Below are 22,243 nucleotides of genomic sequence, written 5' to 3'. Positions count from 1 at the left end.
TTGTGAGTTGTTAAGTTAGGGGAAACAGTATCAACTTAGTGAAATGCTATCTATGACAAATTCTTAATTATTTGGGGCTGCTTGTAAACACACGGTCACTTAAGACGATTTCTGGTCAGGGAACACTTTTCAACCTGTATATGTTTTTATTATGTTTATAATATATCCAACCTGTATATTATGTTTTATAGCCACCTGTGAATCCATAATGTACATATTGTAGATAACATATATCCAGCACTTGCTGCTTTTTGCACTTCTGGTTAGATGCTAAACTGCATTTTGTTGCCTTGTACTTGTACATGTGTAATGACAATAAAGTTGAATCTAATCTAATCTAATGTGGAGACACATGTCGATGCCAGGTGCGAACTGATGCACTCAGAGCCGTCCAGTTAGGTCACTCAGGATAGATGTTAATACCAGGTGTGAACAGGCTCAATGTTAACCCCGACGGAGGAAGGGCAGCTTTATCTTTGAAAGAACAGAGAACAAAAAGAGAAGGGGAGGTGACAAAGCTGGAGATTAAATCTACTCCATCTGATCAAACCAACAGTGAAGTAAGTAAACAGGTTAATGCATAAAAAACCTTTAAACACTTTTACAATGCAAAGTGTCTGGACTGAATTACAAGAGGGCCAGTGAGATTAAAAACACTGACCAGTGCAGGTGATACTGAAATAATTCCACCTCCCCAAGAGAAAAACATCCCATCTGAGTGGTTACAAATCGTCAGACTTCCCCACATCTTCAGTCGCTTTTATACTATTTGCTACATATCCTCTGATCCCTCAATTCAGTGAGAAGGTAGAGCTTTAGCGTGAAACATCCTTCCAGAAATAAAGAGGCTATCACATGTCAGTGGTGAAATTGTTGACGCCGGACTCTCAGGTGTGCTCCACCTCATGCGCCATGATTCAGTCAATGTGGACTTGTGTTAATCATACAGCAGGGAAATAACAGAGGGTGTGGGGAGTCATTTTTCCTTTGGAGATAATCCGCAGGTCCCCACAACATAAATCATGTCATTTTTTGTGAGAAGATTTGGTTTAAAGTTTGTGTCAGGTATGTTTAGGTTAAGGTTAGGTTAGGAGACTACAAATACCGAAAGGTGTCTCGAGGGCTCGGGTTAAGATTGACGGTGAGTGTGTGTGTGTGTGTGTGTGTGTGTGTGTGTGTGCACGCTCTCACCAAAGCCAGCCAAATGTCAGTGCTCTCTGGCTGCAGGGCGGCAGCCTCTCTGTACACCTGCAAGGCCTCCTCATAGCGACCTGTGTTGTAGTACAGAGCTCCGAGCGGAGTCAGGATGTCCACCTTCCTCGTCACCTGCAGAGCCCTGGAGAAAGAGGTCAGAGGTCACAACACGGCTTCGCCACGCCGGCGGCTCTCTTTTCACAAAGTGCTATGTTGCTGGTCTGCTGCTTTTTGAACCAAAAAAAAGAAAACAACCCCTGCGATCAATAACAATTTCATCTCGGTGTGTTCAGTGTAGAGTGAGGTACACTTGAAGACCAATGCAAAATGAATGTGAAAATCAATACTAAAGACTGATTTATTCCATGCTGCAAGATTCTGTTCGTTGACTGTATTTCTGATTCAAATAATTTATTCTTTCTCCTTCCACTTTAAATGTTATTAAATTAGGCAGCTATCCATTTTATAAATACAATCTGAAAATGCTTGACAGAAAAGAATGTAAAACAATCCTGTAATAATAACAGCAACCAGTTATTTTTTTTCTCTTGTCCATCTAGGAGGTCAAAGGTCACAGTTAGTCTCGCAGCATCTGATAAAACATATCGGCTCTGTGCTGTTGCTATAATTTGATACTTGACTCACCTCTTGTACCAAGACTCAGCTTCTTTGTTCTCATTGGACGATCGAAGCAGTCGGCCCAGGTTCACCATGGCAACGTAGTGCGCTGGTTTGAGCTTGACAGCTTGCTGGTAGTGAGCGGCTGCCAGCTCCCCCTCTCCTGGATTAGAGGAGAGGGCAAAGTGGAAGGAGAGGAAGTGGGGAGATTGAGGGAAGTATTGAAAGATTAAACAAGGGACGGAGGTGAAATATTGCAAGAATTAGGGAGGAATGAGGACGACAACACTGCTGACAATGACGTATCCATTTGTGGCAGCTGTGTTTTACAGACATAACTGAAGTACTGACTACACTGACACCAGATATATCATATCAGAGGAGGATATGGCTGATGCTGACATAGCTCTCTGTTTACTCACCACAAAGCTTATTTTAGATCAAAAAAATGAAAAGATGCGATGGCTGCTGATCATTAAAGACCGGACCATTTCTTTATCCTCTGTCATGCTTTGCCTTTAGTTTACAGTGTTAGTTGTCCTTGTTCTTAGCTGTAAGTCTCTTGTTGTGTCTTGGCATGTGTATACATGCTGTCAACAATGCAAATTCTGATTCTGATCTTAATCATACGTACTTAGCCCTGTTTTCGTGGCAGCACAATAATCAGCACGAGCAGCGCTAACAGGTGGGAGTATCGCTGGGGAAGCGTAAAATGAGTTGTTGGTATTTTACTGGAGAATGTGTCTTACAGCTTGCACTGAGAACAGACTGAATCTCACAACTACATCTGTTTCGACCGCAGTCTGGTGGTTTTGTCAAAAAACGAGCAAAGGTGCAACAATAACACAATGATGCTTAAAGTAAAGTCATTTAAATCATTAAGCTTCAGCCAATAGATCCATTTAAATCAGTATAAAAAACTTATATAATGTGTTTGGTGCAGGAAAGTTAGTAAATCATTTATTTCTAAAAGAATATGAGTGATTCTTTACGGCATTTATTATCCACAGCTGCTTTCTGCTCTTGTATGCTGCTTCTAGTTCACTTCATTACATCCGTGCAGCCATCTGCTGCAGGCAGCAGGACACATAACTTATGAAGGCATCAGGTGGCAGATTAATCTGCAGCCTCTGATTTAAAATGAATTGCTGCGACAGAACCCGGTGCCATTACGCACACAGCCGTCCACTGTGTTTACCTTTCCTCGAATCACGAGCAATTCACATCAAGCAGCTACAAAATAACCACACGCACTTCTACACACATCAGACTTGTTCAACTTGCGCTTGTGAAATAAAAATGGGCCATACAAGTCCAAACAAATCGGTTTCCACATTTAAACAGTGACTATTTGTTAAAATCTGACTGTCTGCCTGTTGTCTTTATTTGTAATTTCCACCCTAGTCTTGTTTTATATATCATCACATTTCACAGCTGTACAACTTCATCATAAACAAACCTGCTACAACATCACAGAAACACCTAAACAGATGAAGCACTATCATAAGAGGCGGACATTTGATTATTTTTGATGTCACTACTTCCTGTCTGTTCTGCAATGACATGAGGCACATAATTTAGCTCTGATTTAAAAAAAAAACAAAAAAACGTCACAACTGGATCAAATCGCAAAAGGCTCCTTACAAATCATTTTGCTGGCTGTTTCTGTTGTGCACACTATATATACACACTGAATAAAGTCTTCTTAAGCCCTCCTTTCAGTCAGCCTCTCCTGACTGAAATACAGTTGGGAACAAATGCTGTTGTGTTAAGTAGTTTTGCCTTCTGAAGTTGAGTCTGCTGATGCAAAGCTCTGCAATCACATGCTATGTTGCTGGTATTAAAATTTATAAGTACAATGGGATATTGTGAATTTGCAAATAAGAAAATGTCAGCATTCAGCATATACATATGCACACACACACACACCTTGCCTTGGCTGCTATATGAGTCATGATTTAATAGTAAGGTAATGCGTCACATTCGTTGTCAGTATTCAGTCGTCCTGCCATCGAAGCAGACATTAAAGTGGACACAGATGAAGCAGTCACCATACTCTTGCTTTACCCTTTCATTTAAATAAAAATTACCTCAGGAACACAGGATTACCTTGACTTCCATACAAAAACGTGATGTACGTCGCTGAGCAACCACTGACTACTATCAGTCATGGAGTCAAGTTCCTGTGCAGTCAAGTATCACCAATAATGATGTTTTTAAAACCTCCTATCAGCGGTGATTAATCAGCAAAATCGATAAATCAGTTGTCATAATTTTTTTCTCTTGCTAATATAAACTTGCATTATGCACAACAGGTCTATGGTGTCAATGTGTGTGTCTTTCAGTGTCGGTGCCAGTGAGCCTCTAGATTCAACTCACCCGTGTCCACCAGGAACACTCCGTAGTTGTTATGCAGGTCGGAGCTGTCCGGACAGTTCTCTATACCTTTCAGATACACTTCATTGGCTTCAGCAAAGCGTTTCTGTGGGAGAAGCAGATGAAATGAAAACAGGATTAAAACAGGAATGAACTTGACCCAGGTTACAGGAAGCTGGAGTGTCCACCACTGAACACCCTGCTCTACTGGTGTTTTAATTCAATTCAGTTAAGAAGGAGGGGTGAGCTACAAGAACCTCAACGAACGTGAGAGAGGAGGTTTCTGGATGTTTCACCTGCTCAGCATAGAGTGATGCCAGACTGGAGTAAGCATCAGCAAAATGTGGGCCAAAGCGTATGGAGTCCTTCAGCAGAGTCACGGCCTCTTCCTCCTTCCCCTGGGACCTGGAACACATCACGATGGTCAGCTGCAACGCATTCATTCATTCACAGCCACAGATTCCACACTTGTAGTGTTTTTTTGTAATTATTATTATTTCACTGTATAATTTATTCATGTGCGCAAAACAAACGGCACAAACACAGACGTGCAGACGCACACAGGGCTGTCACCGACTTGCAGCAGTGGATCGATGGCTCTGTCGGTCTGTTTGTTGTCACAACACCACTGGTAACTCATTGCTAGTAATGGATCTGAGCAATAATAATGGACTTAATTTCAGCTTCTATATTGATTTAATTTTTTCTATTAGAGCCAGAAGAGCTCGGGGCAGTCCACTGCTGTTTGACCGCAAAACAAACAAACAAACAAAAGCTTCACAGCTGTATGAAGAGGCAGATTACAGTGGCGGCGCGAGGAGTCAGATTAATTGCCGACTTTCATTTGCCGAGTGTGTTGAATCATTATTTTTCAGGCCCTACAGTCTCTGACTCCAATATGAATAATGCTACTATATATTTAGCTGACCGTTCATTTCTAAATGAGCATGGAAGTTACATTATGAAATATTTTTAAATTATGTGTGTCCACACTGACACGGCATGACTCCAAGTTTCTTTCTCATTAGCGGAATGAATCTTGGTTATCAAAATCTAATAATAGTCTGTTGATTGAAAACGGTGCAGGCGACAATCTCCAGCTTGATCACAGACCACAACATGCCCTTTTTCAAGCCTAGCAATTAACGTTTCAACAGGGACACATTCGGATGCACTGACACCGACTGTGTTATAATACAGCAGCGATAGTGATGCAGTGAACTCGTGTGCCCTTACACAGGTCTCTTTACCTTCCAAACCACCATCACACACACACACACAGTGTCTGAGCTCAGACAAAGTCACAATCAAGTCCCATCTATGAAGTCCAGAATCAAGACCCAATTCAAGACCTACAAGTCCCAAGTAGTGTTCGAGTCTTTCGAGAGTTTACACATGCAAACTGGAAGGGACAGACAAACAAGTAAAGAGAGTAGGACCAGTAAAATACATTTGCTCAAGTACTACAGTTTTTAAGTATGACTATCTTGTTATATTGTTGTTAATTATACCTTTCTGTGTGTCCCGTGTCCGTCTGCTTCTGAGAACTTCACCTTGCACAGTGACACTTCTGCTTGCAATGGAGTATTTTTTCCTGTGGTATTAGTACTTTTGCTCAAATAAAGCATCTGAATACTTCCACATTTGGTTATAGTCTGACAATTTAATTAATTTAATGTATTATTTTTTACATTTTATTTACTTTATTAATCCCAAGCTGGGAAATTACTTTTCTGCATTTAACCCATCATTGAAACACAAACACATACAACACGCAGTGAAACACACACAGGAGTAGTGGGCTGCAACTATCAAGGGCCCGGGGAGCAAATTGGGGGTTAAGTGCCTTGCTCGAGGGCTCATCAGCCAGCTAATGAAGGGGGTGGGCATTTTTCCAATTGAACCGACGACCTTCCGATCACAAGTTGCTTCTCCAACCTCTAGGCCACGGCTGCCCCCAGTGGACAGTGTGAACACAGCATTTGTATAATAAAACTCTTTGTTGTGTATACAACAGCCAATTTAGGATTTAATGACAAGCAAATTTTCAATCTCCACTTGTGTTAATCTGACCTCACACTCATCTTAAAACATTCTGCCAGTGAGTGCCATGCTTTTTTTTTTTTTTTTTAGTAACAATTAAGAACCACTGGAACACTGAGATTGTCTCCAGCTGTGAAGATCACTGCCAATTTTGGGAGCTTTTTGGTGAAAAAAAAACAAACAAACAAAAAAACCAAACCAAACTGTTTGAACACTGCCAACACAAAATGAGCAAAGTTTCCAGTGTGTGATGGGTCCTGTCACTGTACATCTGTTCTCCAGCAGCCTGTGTGTATGTGTGTGTGTGTGAGTGAAAGTGAATATCTTACTTGAGGAGGTTCCCCAGATTAAACAGAGCTCGGTTATGCTGAGGGTTGATGTCTAGTGCTTTCCTGTAGTAGCGCTCAGCCTCCTCTGGGCTGCGAGTCAAAGTGCCGAGATTGTTCATGGCGCTGGCATGACGGGGGTATAACCTGAGGGGAGGAAAAGACGGCAGAAAAACATTTTGCATAAATGTATAAATCTTTGGCTTAACCCAAGGAAAATAAACCTGAAAATGCATTTTTTTTTCCTCAGAGCAGCAGAAACTGAGCACAACATTGATTTTTAAGTTGATATAGTGAACTAAACAGCTGTTTATGTACACATTCAGTAGTTACAGAGCAACATTACAGTTCATTTGCAGTCTGAAGCCGACTGAAAGTCATCTGTAACAGCAGGTCTAGTAGCATTCTAGCTCTGCAACCGAGCATTACTGTCACACCATGTTCATCTTTGGAAACACTAATGGCTGCACGCTTCCAGAGGGAAGCATACCATAACATGATCTTGATTGGACTAAGTGCCTTGTCACAGTGATAAGGATTATCTTCAGAGCAAATGGTGCAGATAAATCAGCAGCGAGTGTGTGGAAACTGCAGCCAGCAGCCTCTCCACTGACATTTACTGCTGCTCTCCATCACTGCTACAAAAGGCCGCTGTGTAATTGAAATCCGTTCTTATAGTCAGTGCCCATAATGGTGACAAAAGCCGGACAAGATGCCCGGGGCTAGCGGTGAGTGGGCGCCATGGCAGTGTTCTTTACCGTTTCTGTGGTAACTTTGCTCCACATGTTGGGGTTTCACAGCGAAGACAGAGCTGGTGCGAAACCAGCAGTGAACATCACTGACCGACCTGTTCACCAAAGAGCCTTCAAATCACGCCTGCTTGATCAACAATCTCCAGAGCTGCACGTCCAATGAAAGATCCACTTAGGCTGTGAAAACCTTCACGGTCAGATTTCTGTGTTTTTCTTCCCCACATACCTGCGCACTAAAGGTCTGTTGATGTAAGCTGTCACAAATACTCATGATTTCATTAAAGAATTCTTTGTGGGACTGTCATTCATTGGCTATCTTGGTTATCATTTACATTGTCTGGTTAGTTCTTTTGTGTACACATGCAATCAATATTTGTCATAACTCATTCAAAGACACATTTAACGCCTTATTTTAGCTGACGTTATAGTGTGAATATGAGGCCTTCACTGAGATACCACATTGGGATCAGGCATGTGCTGCTTGTGTTCTCTCCTACAAGATTTTGATGCCGGTGAAGATGAAGCTATTTGAAAATAAATGCTCAGTAATTGTTTTTCAGTGACACAAACTGAGCAAAACCATCTCAACCGCAAACATCACATCAAGGTAAATGAGGGTCTACGAGGCAGAAAGAACCAACAGCCAAGACAAGACAGCTGTCGAAAAAAGCTGAATGAAAGAAAAGTTACCTCGGGAATCGAAAATGTGAGGGCTTTAAAGGCATCTCTGCTCCTCTTACTGCCTTCCCATGGGAAAAAACAAGGAGCAGAAAACGAAGTGAACGCTGGTTAATTGAAGTGAGAGTGAGGTGGTCTGGTGGGTTTCAGTATATTATGAGCTGCGGTGTGGTTTGGATCTTGATGAGAGCTGCTGAGGCTCTCTGCTCGGGGTTTGGCAGGCTGGATTAGCAGAGAGCTGTTGTGTGTTGTGGAGCTCCTACATATTGGCAGCACACAGCTCTGCAGGAAGACCGGAGAGAAGGGAAGAGGAAGAGGTGGAAGGGGGGAAAAAAAGAAGTTCAGGAGAGAGAGAGAGAAGTGAGAGACAGAAATGAAGGGATGGAAGGAGGAATTTGGAGCCTGGCAGCGATGAGGAAGGTGCTGGAGATGCTACATGCATCTCCACCAGAGGAGAGAAAAGAACAGCGGCAATGAAAGGAGAGACTGTCAATGAGAGCTTAGGTATCCAAAGGTTAAAACAGACAAGAGGATTAAGGCTCAACAACGAATCCTTTTATATTGAAATCTTCATTAGGAAGCAGTGTGTTCCACAGATTAATTTCACGGGTCACAATGACAATCCAGCTGTGGCTAATTAAAGTTCACTTTGTGAGCTCGGAAAACAACAAAACAAACCAAGTGTCAGTGCTTTGACCAGTTAACAGGATCTGCAGCTTTGTCTGATTTATCACTGTAAGTGAATAAGTATGGCTTTTTGACCAAAGACTTAAGACCATTGGCAAGAACTTTAAGAACGTTAAATTGTACAAGTAACAGACATAACAGATTAACAGCAGCCAGATTACATGTAAACCAGTCTGAGTATTGGAGAGGGAGGCAAAGCGAAAATATGAGAACAGGAAATGTTGAACACCTTTGCCGTGGTTCCTCAGAAAGCCTATCTGGTGACAGGAACAACTAATGGACACTCTCTTTCATTAATGCAGCCTGTGTGTGTGTGTGTGTGTGTGTGACAGATGAACAGAACACAACAACTGAGCTGAAACAAGGTCATTACATGCATGAGAACATGCGTGCAGATGTGTGTGGACTTGCTTCCGTGTATCTGCTGTTAGAACATTCATTTTATGTTACATTAATTCATCGTGTGAGAAAACACAACCAAATTTGTCAACAATATCAATCCTTTAAACAACAGCTTTTCATTTCTCACTGTACAGAGTAGTGTTGGCAAGTTGGATAAAACTCAGCAATAGCTTTTCTTTGTTTTCTTAAAGGTCCCATGGAATAAAAACACTTTATGCAGTTGCCTTGAGTTCCTGGCTTTCTATTATGTGTCAATTGTGTGCCAAATGCATCCCAACTATTTTCTACTTTATGTTTTGGATTTTCTCTTTCTGTAAAAGGTCAAAATGTTAACACCTTTTATTTGTAACTGTAAGGAAAGAAAAACTATCTAGCTCATAAAATGTGCTAAGAATTTTAAGGCAGCACTGCCAAACTCTCACACTATATAAAACCTGTTTAGAATAAGGCCAGAGTTATTCTGTTTTATTGTGAAACAAATCCCATGTGCAGAATTACACCAAAGCATTAGTCTGTCTATTAATTCATTCTGACTTTCTCCTGTCTGTGGCTCTCAGCTACAAGCCCATTAATACTGAAAACATAAATCTTTTAAATACAGGTCACAAATACATAGCTTCAAATTCATTTCAAATTTCCATTGAACTTCTGACATTGTTGAATACTGTGACAATGCATTTGTTAGGGACTATTTTCACTGGAGGATTAATCCACATTTGGTGCTCTAGTGAGATATTTGGGGCAGCAGGTTGGTGCATGTGGAGCTGACTATAACTACAGTGTGTGTGTTCATGCAACATAAGAAGGCCACTCACTGGTGTGTTTTAATAGTTTCTGGACAGTACTGGAGCTCTACGACACAGAGGAAGAACCCATATCAGGCTTGGATACACTTACAGCACTTTGTACATGTGGTGTGGGTTTGGTTGTGCAGATGGGGTTTGTCACAAATACACAAAATATTATTAGCACTACCAGTATGATATTTCCTACAGTGTAACTAATGCTCAGGTGGCACAAGGTTATTCATTTCAAAGAGGGTCTTGATGTCTGCCAGACCCCAAGATCATGTGGAACCAGCATCTCAAACCGTGGAAGATATTATGACCCCAAAGCATTTTCATGAGACCTTTAAAGCTCTTCCATTGGAGATGGATTATGTCACACATGGGCATGTTTCTACTATTTAAATAAGCCTTTACTCAATAAGAAAGGCAATTTGGCACAACTGATGCTGGCCTAATGGGAAAAAGGAAAGAAACAGGGAGACAAAACATGTCACGTGGAAGCCTGGACGCCGTCAGATAACTGGACGGTCCAGTTTTTCCATTTTGTTAAACCCCACAGTTACATGAGCACACACATACACATACAGCTGTGACCCTGATGGTGTTCGGTCAGTGTGCCACAGCAGCTCTCTCACACACACACACACACAACTGGTTCATCCTTTTCATCCGCTGATTCGGCTTTCGTTTAAGTTGACCGACTAATTGAGTCATCTACTGTATTTACTGCAAAAGCAGACTGACAGTTGGTGACTGAACTTTTAAAGTTGATGTCTTGATTTTGGTTCCTTTTCCTTTCTGCTGAAAATGGCCAAACTTTAGAAACACGCACAATCAATATGAAAATGACTGATAAATGGTTTTATGTTGGTTTGTTATGTTTAGGAATACAATGAAAACTTTCAGAGGAGTTTAGCATTTAATTGTCATAAAAGTCCATTTCACGAGACTTTGGCATTCAGGTCCCAGTGCTGTAATATGTTAATGAATTACAGTTTTTATTTTAAATGTGCATCAAAACTCTCGCCACTGAAAATAATGATGCAACTCCCTATTTCACCACACACAAAAACTCACAACAGTGTTGCTCTGAATTGTCTCTGTAAACTGTGTGAATAACATTACATGTCACAATAGCTATGGATTAAACACTGGTGCCACAATATTTAGTCTCATTTGAATCTACATGGACTTTTTTGGTGACCACACATTTACATACAAACTTCTCATATATATATATATAGAGAGAGAGAGAGAGGGAGAGAGAGAGAGAGGGAGAGAGAGAGCGGCCTAATGCAATAATTTTATAATAGAGTCAAAGAGGCCACTGGTCACGACTTTAGATACTTAGATTTCATTTTGAGTTGTTTTTCCACTAGCGCAACGTCCAGCTACAGATGAGAAAAGTAAGGAGCGAAAGCACTTTATCAACTTTCCTAACTTCTAAGCTGTTAGGAGCTGCAGGAGTAGCTGTTCAGACAGACACGCGTGCATATCCTGCAGGAGGAGAGACGCTCCTTGAATTCCTCAACACCTTTCAGAAAGATGGAAATTGTGGCTTTGAAACAACCAGCCAATTTCCGCAGCAATAAATCAGAATTTGATTGCTCCTACAGCTCCTTAGAGTCAATCATTTCCTCATGCTTCAGTGTTGGGTTATGAAAAAAAACTAGCTGCATTCACACAAGACTGTGAGTATTTTTAGATTGTGTTTTTTTTTTGTGTTAGCTTAACTTTTAGCACATTTCCTAGGAGTGATTCTGAGATGCTTGATAAACACAGGCTCTGGGCGCTGTTTGACTGCTGACATTACAGGAAATTCTTTTTCTTTTTTAAGTTTTAAGTTTCAAAAGTTCTGCCTGGACACTTCCTCTGTATTTAAGTTAGTTGGTCAGTTACAGCCTGACTAGAGGCTCTTTGGCTGATCAGCAGCACACAGAGTTCAAGTTCAAATAATCTGATCCGAGTAGAACGGAGAGGTTTTGTTGTATCTGCAGCTCGGGGTTAAAAACAGACACAGGGATAAATCACAAAGGCAGCAAAAGGAAATGAGCAAATTTGAGGTTTAAATGCTCAACTGACAGTTTAACTTGTGCAGCATTTCAACATCCATGCACTGTGTGACTTAGAATGGGTTGGACAAGCACGGTCAGAGAGCTTAAGTCCAGAGTCAGACCTGAGGGCAGTGGTGTAGTGGTGAATGGCCTCTTGGTGCCGGCCGTTGTCTTTCAGGAAGTTGGCGAAGTTGTAGTGGACTTTGGCATTGTGAGGCAGAGTCTGGATACCAGAGCTGAAAAGAGGAGGAAGATGAGGTAGATGAGGAGGAGGAGGAGGAGACATAAAATCAGTCTGTACAAAAAAACAGGTGAGCACAAAAAGCTTTTCAGCCTGTAGCCCCATTGGGACTGGTTTTAGGCATCGAGGAGAGGTGGGTTCAGTGATTTTGATACATGCGGGAAAGCTTTTGTGGCTGATCATCCCACAGATGATTTCACCCCCACCCCTTTAGCAATTACAGCCACAGTGACTACTTCTACTTGCAGCCAATTCGTGACATCCTTGTATATTTAAGGAAGGGCTGCTTGTCCTTCTGTTTTTCTTTTTTTCTTTTGACTCTGATTTTTGTGTTAAAATAAAATATTTTGCGAGAGTGATGAAACAGAAATTTATAACACCAACATATAAACCGATTTGAGTACCAATGCAATGAGAGAAACAACTGAAGGCTTCAAGAGAGGAAGACCCCATAAAAAGCCTATTAGATAAGCTATATTCTCTTCTGAATTACCAGTTGATAGTTCATGTCTCCAAGTTGCAAATTCAGGTACAAAAAACTACCACTGGGTTAGTATGAATGATGTCAGTATGTATTTCCTGTCTGTGCGCTCACATCTGACTGACTTATTCTGAGAAGGAGTGTAATTTATTGACTCATGTTCACCTCAGCAGTACATCATCAGTCTATCAGTATAGAATGTGCGAGTAAGGATTGAACGTGCTCGAAATGGGCAGGGCTTAATCCGGAAGTGTACACATTTTACTCGGATGACGACTCCTGCTCCTAAAAATTACATTGTCTATATTTAATACTGGTTTTGGCTCACTCAAACCTCATCTCTCTTTTACTCTTTTACCTGTCCTTGTCCGTTATAGATAATATCCTGTAATTTCCTGACAATTAAAATATCATCTGGAGTGAGGTGCTAAATTAGCAAAGTGACATTTAGTGTATATGAGAAAAAAACAAAGTGTGAAAAAAGCCCCTGAGGGTTAGCCTTTGTTTAAAGGTATTCTTAGTAATATTTTTGGGCTGAAATCAAGCAGCAGCATTTTACTGTTGTTTTCACTTGTTTGAAAGGCCACTACAGACATGTTGTTTACAGTTTTCAAAATGTGAATTCCAACACAATGAAATTTGGTTGGCTCTAAATACTCCCAACAGTTACACGGGCATCAAAACATTCACATTCACACTTGTAATTAAACATGAAACATGGAATAATAAGCACTTCAGTAAACGTTCATTCCAGGATTTGTTGGTCTGTAAAAATACTGGTCAAAGTTACTTTCCAGCTCAGCGATGGACACGGAGAAAAACAGACAGCGGCAGTGGTGGAGAGGGCTACAGTGAGTGAACAAAGCAGCGAATCAGAGAAATTTATTTCACTGCAGTCATGTTCTGAAGCAGAAAAATAATCTTGTGGAAGGAGCTCTATTGCTGGATTCTGAGTGCATTTGGCCAAAGCGAACGCTTTATCCTGTCTGCTGTGTGTGGCTGACCCGGTGACTGTGTCTGTGGCTGGTCTCAGCCATGTTCAAACAGACACAGACCAGGTCCCTAGACAGGTGAGCTAGGGATTTTATATGAGGCAACATCATCCTCAGAAAGCTGTCAGGTCACATGGCATGACGTTTTGAGAAGGGCTTGAAACAACAGCATTTTGATGCTAAAACAGGCGTACTTGAACCAATGTTTGAATATTTGCATTTTAATACATATGGAACACTATTGGGAAGCTACACAATGATATAAAAAACTCAAAAACACAAACACCATTTGAGCTAACTTCTACTCTCTCTAGATCAGCAAAATGTCATCACCACATATGATGAAATCATACATCAAATGGGCTTTTGACATGCGTGTTAAAGTACTTATTGTGATCTGCCAGATGTTACAGGGAAAGCTGCTGGGCTCTTTACACCACAAAGGCAAAAGTGCAATGATGAAGACAGTTTTTGTGTGTCGGGGCCTCTCTGCTTACCGGAAGAGGGCCTCTCTAGACAGCCAGACCTGGTTCTGCTGGACGGTCTTCCAGGAGAAGAGCAGGAGCAGCAGCAGCATGGAGACACTGAGGACCGTGGTGCCCCAGCGACCCACCATCGAACACAACCGACCCAGGCCATGAGCCACCAGGATGCAGTAACCCATACTGGAAGAGAAGGCAGGAAGGAAGTAGAATATAAGCAAGGGGGAGGCAGAATTAGGTACTATGCATGACCCATGAATGCTTTTCAATCTTAGTTTCTAAAGTAATAAATGTTCAAAGAGCATTAAAAAATGGGCTGTACAGCTCTTCATTTGTTTGTTTTTCTTTCAAAGAGACGGTCATCACATGCAACAAAGTGTCCCCACCTGGACTTGGATTGGGGATGTTGCAGATGTACGGTCAGTATCTGAATCGTCCATGCTGGCATTTCGTGGTGTGTTGTGATATAACACCCCAATCTCCACCTACACCCATCTCCCTCTGGCAATCAGCAATCTCAAGTGACCACAACCGAACAATACGAATACCCTATCTCACACATATTTAAAACATATCATAACAGGGAAAAAAAAGTAACATTTCAAAAGCCCTTTGAAATATGCAGTCATGCTGAAGCTAATGATAGCTCATAGCTGCCTGTTGTCAAAGCAATGCTTTCAGATTTCTTGTTAATTTTCAGACAAACACAATGCAGTCAGAAATAGCGTCTGTCAGAGCAAGAGACGGAAAGATTTGTCATTTTGAATGGAACTCAAAGACGTGCTGATACATCTCAGCCCTCAACAGTTTTGTTGCTTGTGAGGAGCAGCCTTTTATTTCACATAACACCACAATATTTATATGCATCTCCTGTAATGAAACACGATGCACAGCGCTTAACTGCACCGAGTCGTTTTCAAGATGGAGCAACTAACATGAGAATAAAGAAAATCTCTCTAGTGGAGCAGATATGATGGATGACTTACGGATGTCATTTCCTGTCCTAAAGACACAAACATTCTTAACATCATACGGAAAAAAAAAAATCTTTAGTTTCTGCAGCAGTTGCTCTACATGCTGTTTATAAGTGAGACAGATGTCTAGGAAAATTCCCACATAATTAGAAGATTGGACAATTTCATTTTCAATATGATCATGCAGAGAGGACTGAAGAATGTTAAAGGCAGACTGGACATAATAAGTCCATGTTGCAGAGATAATACTGTTTAAGTTGAGTATACGTAATGAAGGATCCCCCTATATTTAATCAACGGGTTTGACATTTCAGCACAGATTGCCTTTGTTCTATCAAAGAAATATCCAGGAAACAAGTTCTGAGCAAAAAACATCCAAACCAAGACTGCAATTTGTGAAGTAAAATCCAACAGCATCAAAAGTCTTAGAGAGATCCTAAAACAGTACAGCACAACGCTGTTTTTGTTTGTTTAGTCACAGCATAGTATCATTTAGTACAAGTATAGTGACAGAACTCGCACTGTGCTGTTGTCACTAATAGTGACTGCTGTGGCTGGAGAACACAGACAAGCACATAGCTGCCTGTTAACCCAAGTTTCCAAGGTTATTTTCCAGAGGGGAAGTCAGATATTACATTATCCATTTTAAGTTTTCGAAACTGGTAAAAAGTGAAAGTGTTTTTCCTAAGAGAGGATTTTTCATTGTAGCTTGTTGACCTAGACTGGTGAGCTTAGGAAAAATACAGTAAAAATAAAGTAAGGGTAAATTACTTTTTGTGTTTTTGAGATTTTTATATCATCCTTCAATTTCTATATTTCTCTGATTCACTGATTTGTTCACACTAAAGTAGCCCCCTCTCTTCATTCAATCTGTAGCTCGCTCGATCACTGCCTCTCTCTCTCTGTCTCCCTTAATTGAGCTGGAGAGCAATTTTGAATTGCTTGATTTTACAAACAGCAAAAGACAAACCCTGAGATGAAGGTTTAATGTTAGTAAAATCATCTCCCGCCTTCCATGCCAGCGCTTTAGTCACTCTCCATGTTTACACTGGCAGCAAACTTCTCCGTGTGTTGGGTGAGTGGGAGTTTACATCTTAAAAATATCTCTTTAAGTGAAAGCTTCGACAAAAAAAAGGATGCTTTGTCGAATCAACTCCTGGCCTTCACATCAGCAGAGATGAGGCAGAAGGAGAGGTGAGGAGTCAAACGAACAGCGGCACATACTGTGTACAGACTGCCAAAAGAAAGACTGAGAGGTAGCAGATACACTATTCTTCGCATCTAAATTAAATGCAATCTATTTTCTACACCACAATGAGTGTATATAATAGCTGGGACACATCTACATGGATGAGACAGACTGTATAGCAGTGTGTGTGTGTTTGTCTCTTGTGCAACACTGACAGTGTGTGAATCAACATTGCAGAAAATGAGATTATCCCACACTAATTCTCTTATGAAAAACACACCAATCAGCTCGTAGACAGAAACCCTGACTCAAACACACACACACACACACACTATTGGTGACTAGTGATGTACACTCAGTTTCCAGGAAATACATGCAACATTATAATGCAATACAATTCAACAGCTCCACAAACTGAATTAGTCTTAAGGTTAACCTAAAATGGCAACTGTGTTCTTTGCTGTTGTACATTGTTTTTAATCAGGATAAGGTAGGGACATTCAGCTACTACTTGACTTTAGCTGGATTGTGACTAGCTCTGTTTTTGGCCTTTAAGTCAAAATGTTTTTGAAACACCTCTATTGTCATTACGTATAAAGTAAGAGGACAAGTCCAGGATGGAGACATATAGGAAGCGTGGTGATTTGTGACTTATATATTGAATTAATATGGTAATGTGGTAAAATCAAAAGAAGCTTTTTTATTCTCTATATCTGCCCAAAGATACTTGAAAGATGACTCATTTTAATGAAAAGAAACATCCACTTCATTTACAGCACTACTTAGATTTTATTCAGGAACACCTTAACACCTTAAAACATGGCCATACACTGAGAGCAGAAAAGTGAAGGACAGGGTGTTAGGGGATCAATGTAGCCAGCAGAACAGTCAGTAGAAGAGGTCAGGCGTGGATGTCTGATGTTTGATGGGTGGATTTAAGGAAAACTGACAGAGTGTGTGTGTGTGTGGGTGTGGGTGTACTGCAGGAGTGACAGCACCACAGTCTCTACTGAACCACGACAGAAGTCACCTGTAAAGTGCTCATATCTGCCTCCCCTGATGCATTTCCTCCGCACTGACTTGTGATGTTTTTGCAGGTAAGTGATTCCCTTCCCACAGACTTGCATCTTTGTTCTGCTGTCTCAGGGCTGATGAGATGAAGCAGCAGTGCTGCTGACATTCATATGCTACCGCAGAATACAAAGGCGAGGTCAGGAGCCAATGTCATAATCTGCTGTCTTCGATGCCTACTAATACACAGTTGACAGAGCATAGTTGAACTCTTCCTACTTTGGTGTGTTGTGTTGTGTTGTGTAAGAGCTGACTTTTGTGCTGTTTGTGAGTTAGAACAGGAGATGGTAACATTGCCTTGCAGGTATTTGGTGTTAAATCTGATGACATTATGATGGAGCTAAATGAAAAGCCAGGGGATTATGAAAGCTATTATAATTCATCCTGACTGAGACACAAGAATGTCAACCTGCTAGTAGAGAAAAAGTCCAGTTGGATTCATCAACAGCAAATATTTCAGTCCGTAGCAAAGTGACAGACCTAAGCACAGACAAACATTACCATTCTTAAAGCCATGCCACGGAAATTACATTATGAAATAAATTATGAATTATGAAATATGTGACATATAATGAGTATTTTTAACTTAACTTTTTTAAAATTAATTTTTGGGTATATTTTGCCCTTGTTTGACAGCTGAGCGAGAGCTGAAGAAGTCAAAATGATATCCAACAAATGTGTCCAGTTGGATGGTAACCTGGCATACTGCCATGTGTGATCTGTTATTTAACCCATAGGTCACCAGGGCCCATATGTTTTGTTCACTTGAAAAATGGAAATGGAAAACTTCCAAAAGGAAGTTTTTCCTCACCACTGTTGCCATGTGCTTGCTCATGGGGGCTTTGTTGGGTCTCTCCTAAAATCAAATTAAAGAGTTTGGTCTAGACCTGCTCTAGCTGGAAAGTGCCATGAGTGATTTGGTTCTATACAAATCAACTGATACTTATCTGTAGTGTTTATTTTTCCCATGAAACAGTGATACATTACATGGAACTGGGAAACAGTGAATAATTACATACATTTACATGTATCAATACTTAACATGCAATATACTTAGGCCTCTTATCTGGAGGAAGGGTTGCTTTCATGTTGTCTGAGCTAAGAGGAAAAGGATCTGGAGAGGACAGTTACACTGCAATTAGCCATGCACAAGGTTAAGTGAGCACTGAGTGAGACCAAGTCAGGGGATTTCTCTGAGCTCTACCCCCTGAAGGCATCTGCTTCCAGATAAAGCTGCCTGCTCGGAGGGAGGATTCACTGGTGGAGTTTCGGTATGTGTGTATGTGTGTGTGTGTGGACCCCATGGGCCCTGTAATCCTAATCAAGGTCATCCACTGCCCTTAAGTTTCTCATGACTCATGGGGAACGTTTAGAAACTTCATGCATAACTGAGAGGATAAACTGGCTGTGCGGAGAATAAAATAAGAAAAAACAGTGCAGCGAGAGATGGCAATTTAGTCTGGAGTGGAAGACATGAGGGGAGATGGAGACGGAAAGAAACAGACAGAGAAGGAGATAAAATAGAGAGATGGGGAGCTGGGAAGAAAAAAAGTCTTAAAGGAATGGATGGAGAGTTTGAGTTAATGAGGGAGAGATGGGGAGAGGACAGCAGCAGAAAGCAAGGAGAGAGGAGATGATGGACACATTCACTGACAAAGAAGAGGGGGATAGAGAGCAGTTGAGAGCAGAAAAACAAAGTAAGTAGAGACTCTCACATGAAAGTGGAGAGGCTCTTGACTTGAGTGATACCGCTGTGTACGAGTGTGTAAGGACACACACACACGAAAGAAGAGCCACAGGGGGAGGTGAGACGGGGGTAGTACTTCTCACCTCTCTATGTCTTTCAAATGGTTAATATTGCAAATGACTAAAAACATGAACGTCATTAATGATGAGACATCTTGCACAGCTGATGAAGTGACATGCTGTAATCACAGACATGCCTTTCATGATTTTTCACCATTTATATTTTATTTCTTTAATTATCCTTACTGAGTATAAAAAAGCTCTTATTTTTGTGGTTTTGTCCATAATTTAATAACAGTTTCAGTGACGTTGTACCGAGCAACCTAAATGGAGAAAGTTGGAAATATTATATTAAATTAATCACTACAACAAAGCTAGATGTGCCATGAAAGACATAAAGGTTGTAAACAAGTTCATGTAGATCATCTAAACCACTTTATTAGTAGGTCAAACTGAAAATAAGAGCACCTTAAGTGTCAGTAGGTACTCCTGAGTGCGCAGGACAAGCTGTGTGAACACAACTACAGTAAGTGCAGTAGTTCAAAGCTGAAGCAGGAAGTGCATCTGCATAGTTTGTTTTTGTTTTCTCTCCCAAACACGCCTGCAAAGGTGGAAGCTTGCTAATAGCACCTCTGATCATTGCTGCATTCACAAGTCTCACATATTTAACAGCAAGCCATTGCTCTAAAAAAATGGTCTAGTAAAACTCTTTTTACTGCTACTTCTTGCAAAAATCAGATCTGCTCAAATTAATCTTCATGAGAATGACTGGTAGAGACTTAGTAACAATTACAGTCTATTCTGAATGTCTGAGACAGACTGGGGTGGACTCAATCCTCACATGCAAATCATATTAACTGGTTCCACAATAGCAACGTGTGTCCCGGCCTTAATGTGCTAACAAAATGTTTATAGTAATCTGTGGCAAAATGAACACTTACTCACCTTGGCATATATAGAACCCTCTCAGCCACGACAAATCCCACCCTGAAGAAAAGGTTACTGGCAGGAATGAAGGGAAACACCAGAAACAACAATCCCACCAACACCTCCCTGCTCTCCTGTCTCTGCTGAGAGGGGGGGGGGAGAGAGAGAGGGAGAGAGAGGGGGGAAGACAAATACAGAGATATGAGCACATTTACAACAAACAACCTGATTTTACATTTTCAATAAACCAAGTCAAGAGGCTCCAAGTATAACCGCTTCCAACAGCATGGCTACATTATGAATGTGTGCCACAGAGACTCTGCCAACACACAAACACACACGTGTACCCACTGACACATGCACGTTCAGCAGCCGTGACCAATCTGTATTAAGTGTTAACAATCATCTGTGCAACAGAGAAGCAATTAAGGTGATCAAATTATCAAATTACAGTTAATTCCTTTTTCTATAGAGCTCATATCCGAGGCCATTTATATTTCACAATGCCCGCAGACTCTGCCTTCACTCCTTCCATGTTATCTCACCATGGCTGTGTTTATTTGAACAAACAGGTCTCTAATTGGCTGAATCGGCAGCCCCTTGCTGAGTTCAGTGGATTGGCTCATTAGCACTAATGAGAGCAAAGGAAATGTGAAGTGCTGATTAGTGTTGCTCCAATCAGAAGCTTGTTCTGCTGTCGATGGGCCCATTGACATCTACTGAGACCGTTCCTGACAGACAGGGACATATTATGGTGTTATAGACCCACACTGAACAAACATACTCTGGAACTTTGAAAGACTGATGTCATCATTGACTCATAAAGGCCCAAAACTTATCGAGAAGGAAACAAACACACTGCTAGCTGCTGATCTGACACTGGTACAATCATACACATTATGCACCTTTACAAACATAAACTAAAGAGCCACCGCTGGCATTGTAGACTGGTAATGGACCTACAGTCATATCAGACAGTAATGCACACACTGTGAATTAGTGAAACAACAGCAGACGGCTAACAACCTGAATATTATCCACTCAAACAAACTGCAGCGCACTAATTATGATTGTAAATGGGGTAATTGTGTACAGATACAATCGAGAGATGAACAAAAGAAACTCACTTGGCTATACTAAAACTGGTTCTAAAGTGCCCTTTGTGCATTGCTGTCTATTCAGCTACAGTGTCTACAGAGTCTCACAACAAAAACCATATGTATGAATTCCCAATTAGGAGGCAACCGTGGCCCAGAGGTTGGAGAAGCGGCTTGTGATCGGAAGGTCGCCAGTTCGATTTCCCCACCGAATGGGCAGGAAAAAATTTGAGTGTGGTGGAGTGATCATGTCCCCACTCCTTCATTAGCCGGCTGATGTGCCCTTGAGCAAGGCACTTAACCCCCAAATTGTTCCCCGGGTGCTTGATGCAGCCCACTGCTCCTGTGTGTTTCACTGCATGTTGCATGTGTGTGTGTTTCAATCAGTGATGGTTAAATGCAGAGAAGTAAGTTCTCTTAATAAAGTAAATAAAATTCACAATATTCAGTCAGTAAAGTAAAAGGTCAGCTAGCTCCACCTCTTCCTGATGCACCAGCTACCTCAAGTCAGGACTACCTCTTTCTCATAGCACTGCTTCAACAGACTCTCCACGGACAGGCAAAATGATGGGCATCTGACTGACTGGGCTAACTGAGCTAGCTGAGTGCTAGCTAACTAAAGTGCAAGGCAGCTTTACCACTTGCTTTTTACAGTATAAGTAACAATAGCCTAGTTACGGAGTCTACTGAAAATTAGCCCACAGATGCCTTTGATAATAATGAGATCAAATCACAGTACTAGCAGAATTTAAAGATACCTTTATGCCAGATATAATTACAGACCAATGGCATCATTATTCCAACAACATGTCCAGATACAGATCACACACTACCAGATAAATATTTGATACCTTGGATGTAAATCAAAATTTTCTGATGCTGTCTTTTCTATGAATCTTTTATTGCCCTCAGACGCCTTCCGGAAAGGACATGGAAGAAACAATTACGGAAAAACGGTACAACAATCAGTCCTTGATAAGAAGAGGATATCACTGATTTCCTATCAAACTCTTGTATGACGAAGGAAAACCTCCCCCTACTGCTCCTTCTATCTTCTCAAGCAGTGACCCATTTTACCAGACAGTTTGTATTAGTTCATTTATTTCAGTTTTTCTATTTTCCAAG

General features: G+C 41.1%; 1 protein-coding gene across 2 annotated transcripts in view; it reads right to left on the bottom strand.

The window, feature by feature from the left end:
* Window positions 1-22,243, bottom strand: part of tmtc1 (transmembrane O-mannosyltransferase targeting cadherins 1) — a 97,786-nt gene that overhangs the window by 10,359 nt on the left and 65,184 nt on the right. The window contains exons 8-15 of one of the 2 annotated variants that reach the window (XM_046378611.1): window positions 20,040-20,164; window positions 14,130-14,297; window positions 12,041-12,154; window positions 6,561-6,704; window positions 4,485-4,593; window positions 4,192-4,294; window positions 1,840-1,975; window positions 1,192-1,336 (exon numbers count right to left, since the gene is read on the bottom strand). In XM_046378611.1, the coding sequence (XP_046234567.1) occupies window positions 1,192-1,336; window positions 1,840-1,975; window positions 4,192-4,294; window positions 4,485-4,593; window positions 6,561-6,704; window positions 12,041-12,154; window positions 14,130-14,297; window positions 20,040-20,164 (1,044 nt within the window). The remainder of the gene's footprint in view (window positions 1-1,191; window positions 1,337-1,839; window positions 1,976-4,191; window positions 4,295-4,484; window positions 4,594-6,560; window positions 6,705-12,040; window positions 12,155-14,129; window positions 14,298-20,039; window positions 20,165-22,243) is intronic. The other variant, XM_046378612.1, reaches the window with a different exon arrangement.

This window comes from Scatophagus argus, chromosome 22 (genome assembly GCF_020382885.2).
Source record: "Scatophagus argus isolate fScaArg1 chromosome 22, fScaArg1.pri, whole genome shotgun sequence".
NCBI lineage: Eukaryota > Metazoa > Chordata > Actinopteri > Scatophagidae > Scatophagus > Scatophagus argus.
Note: the sequence above shows the minus strand (reverse complement) of the source record. Positions and strands in the feature narration are given on the sequence as shown.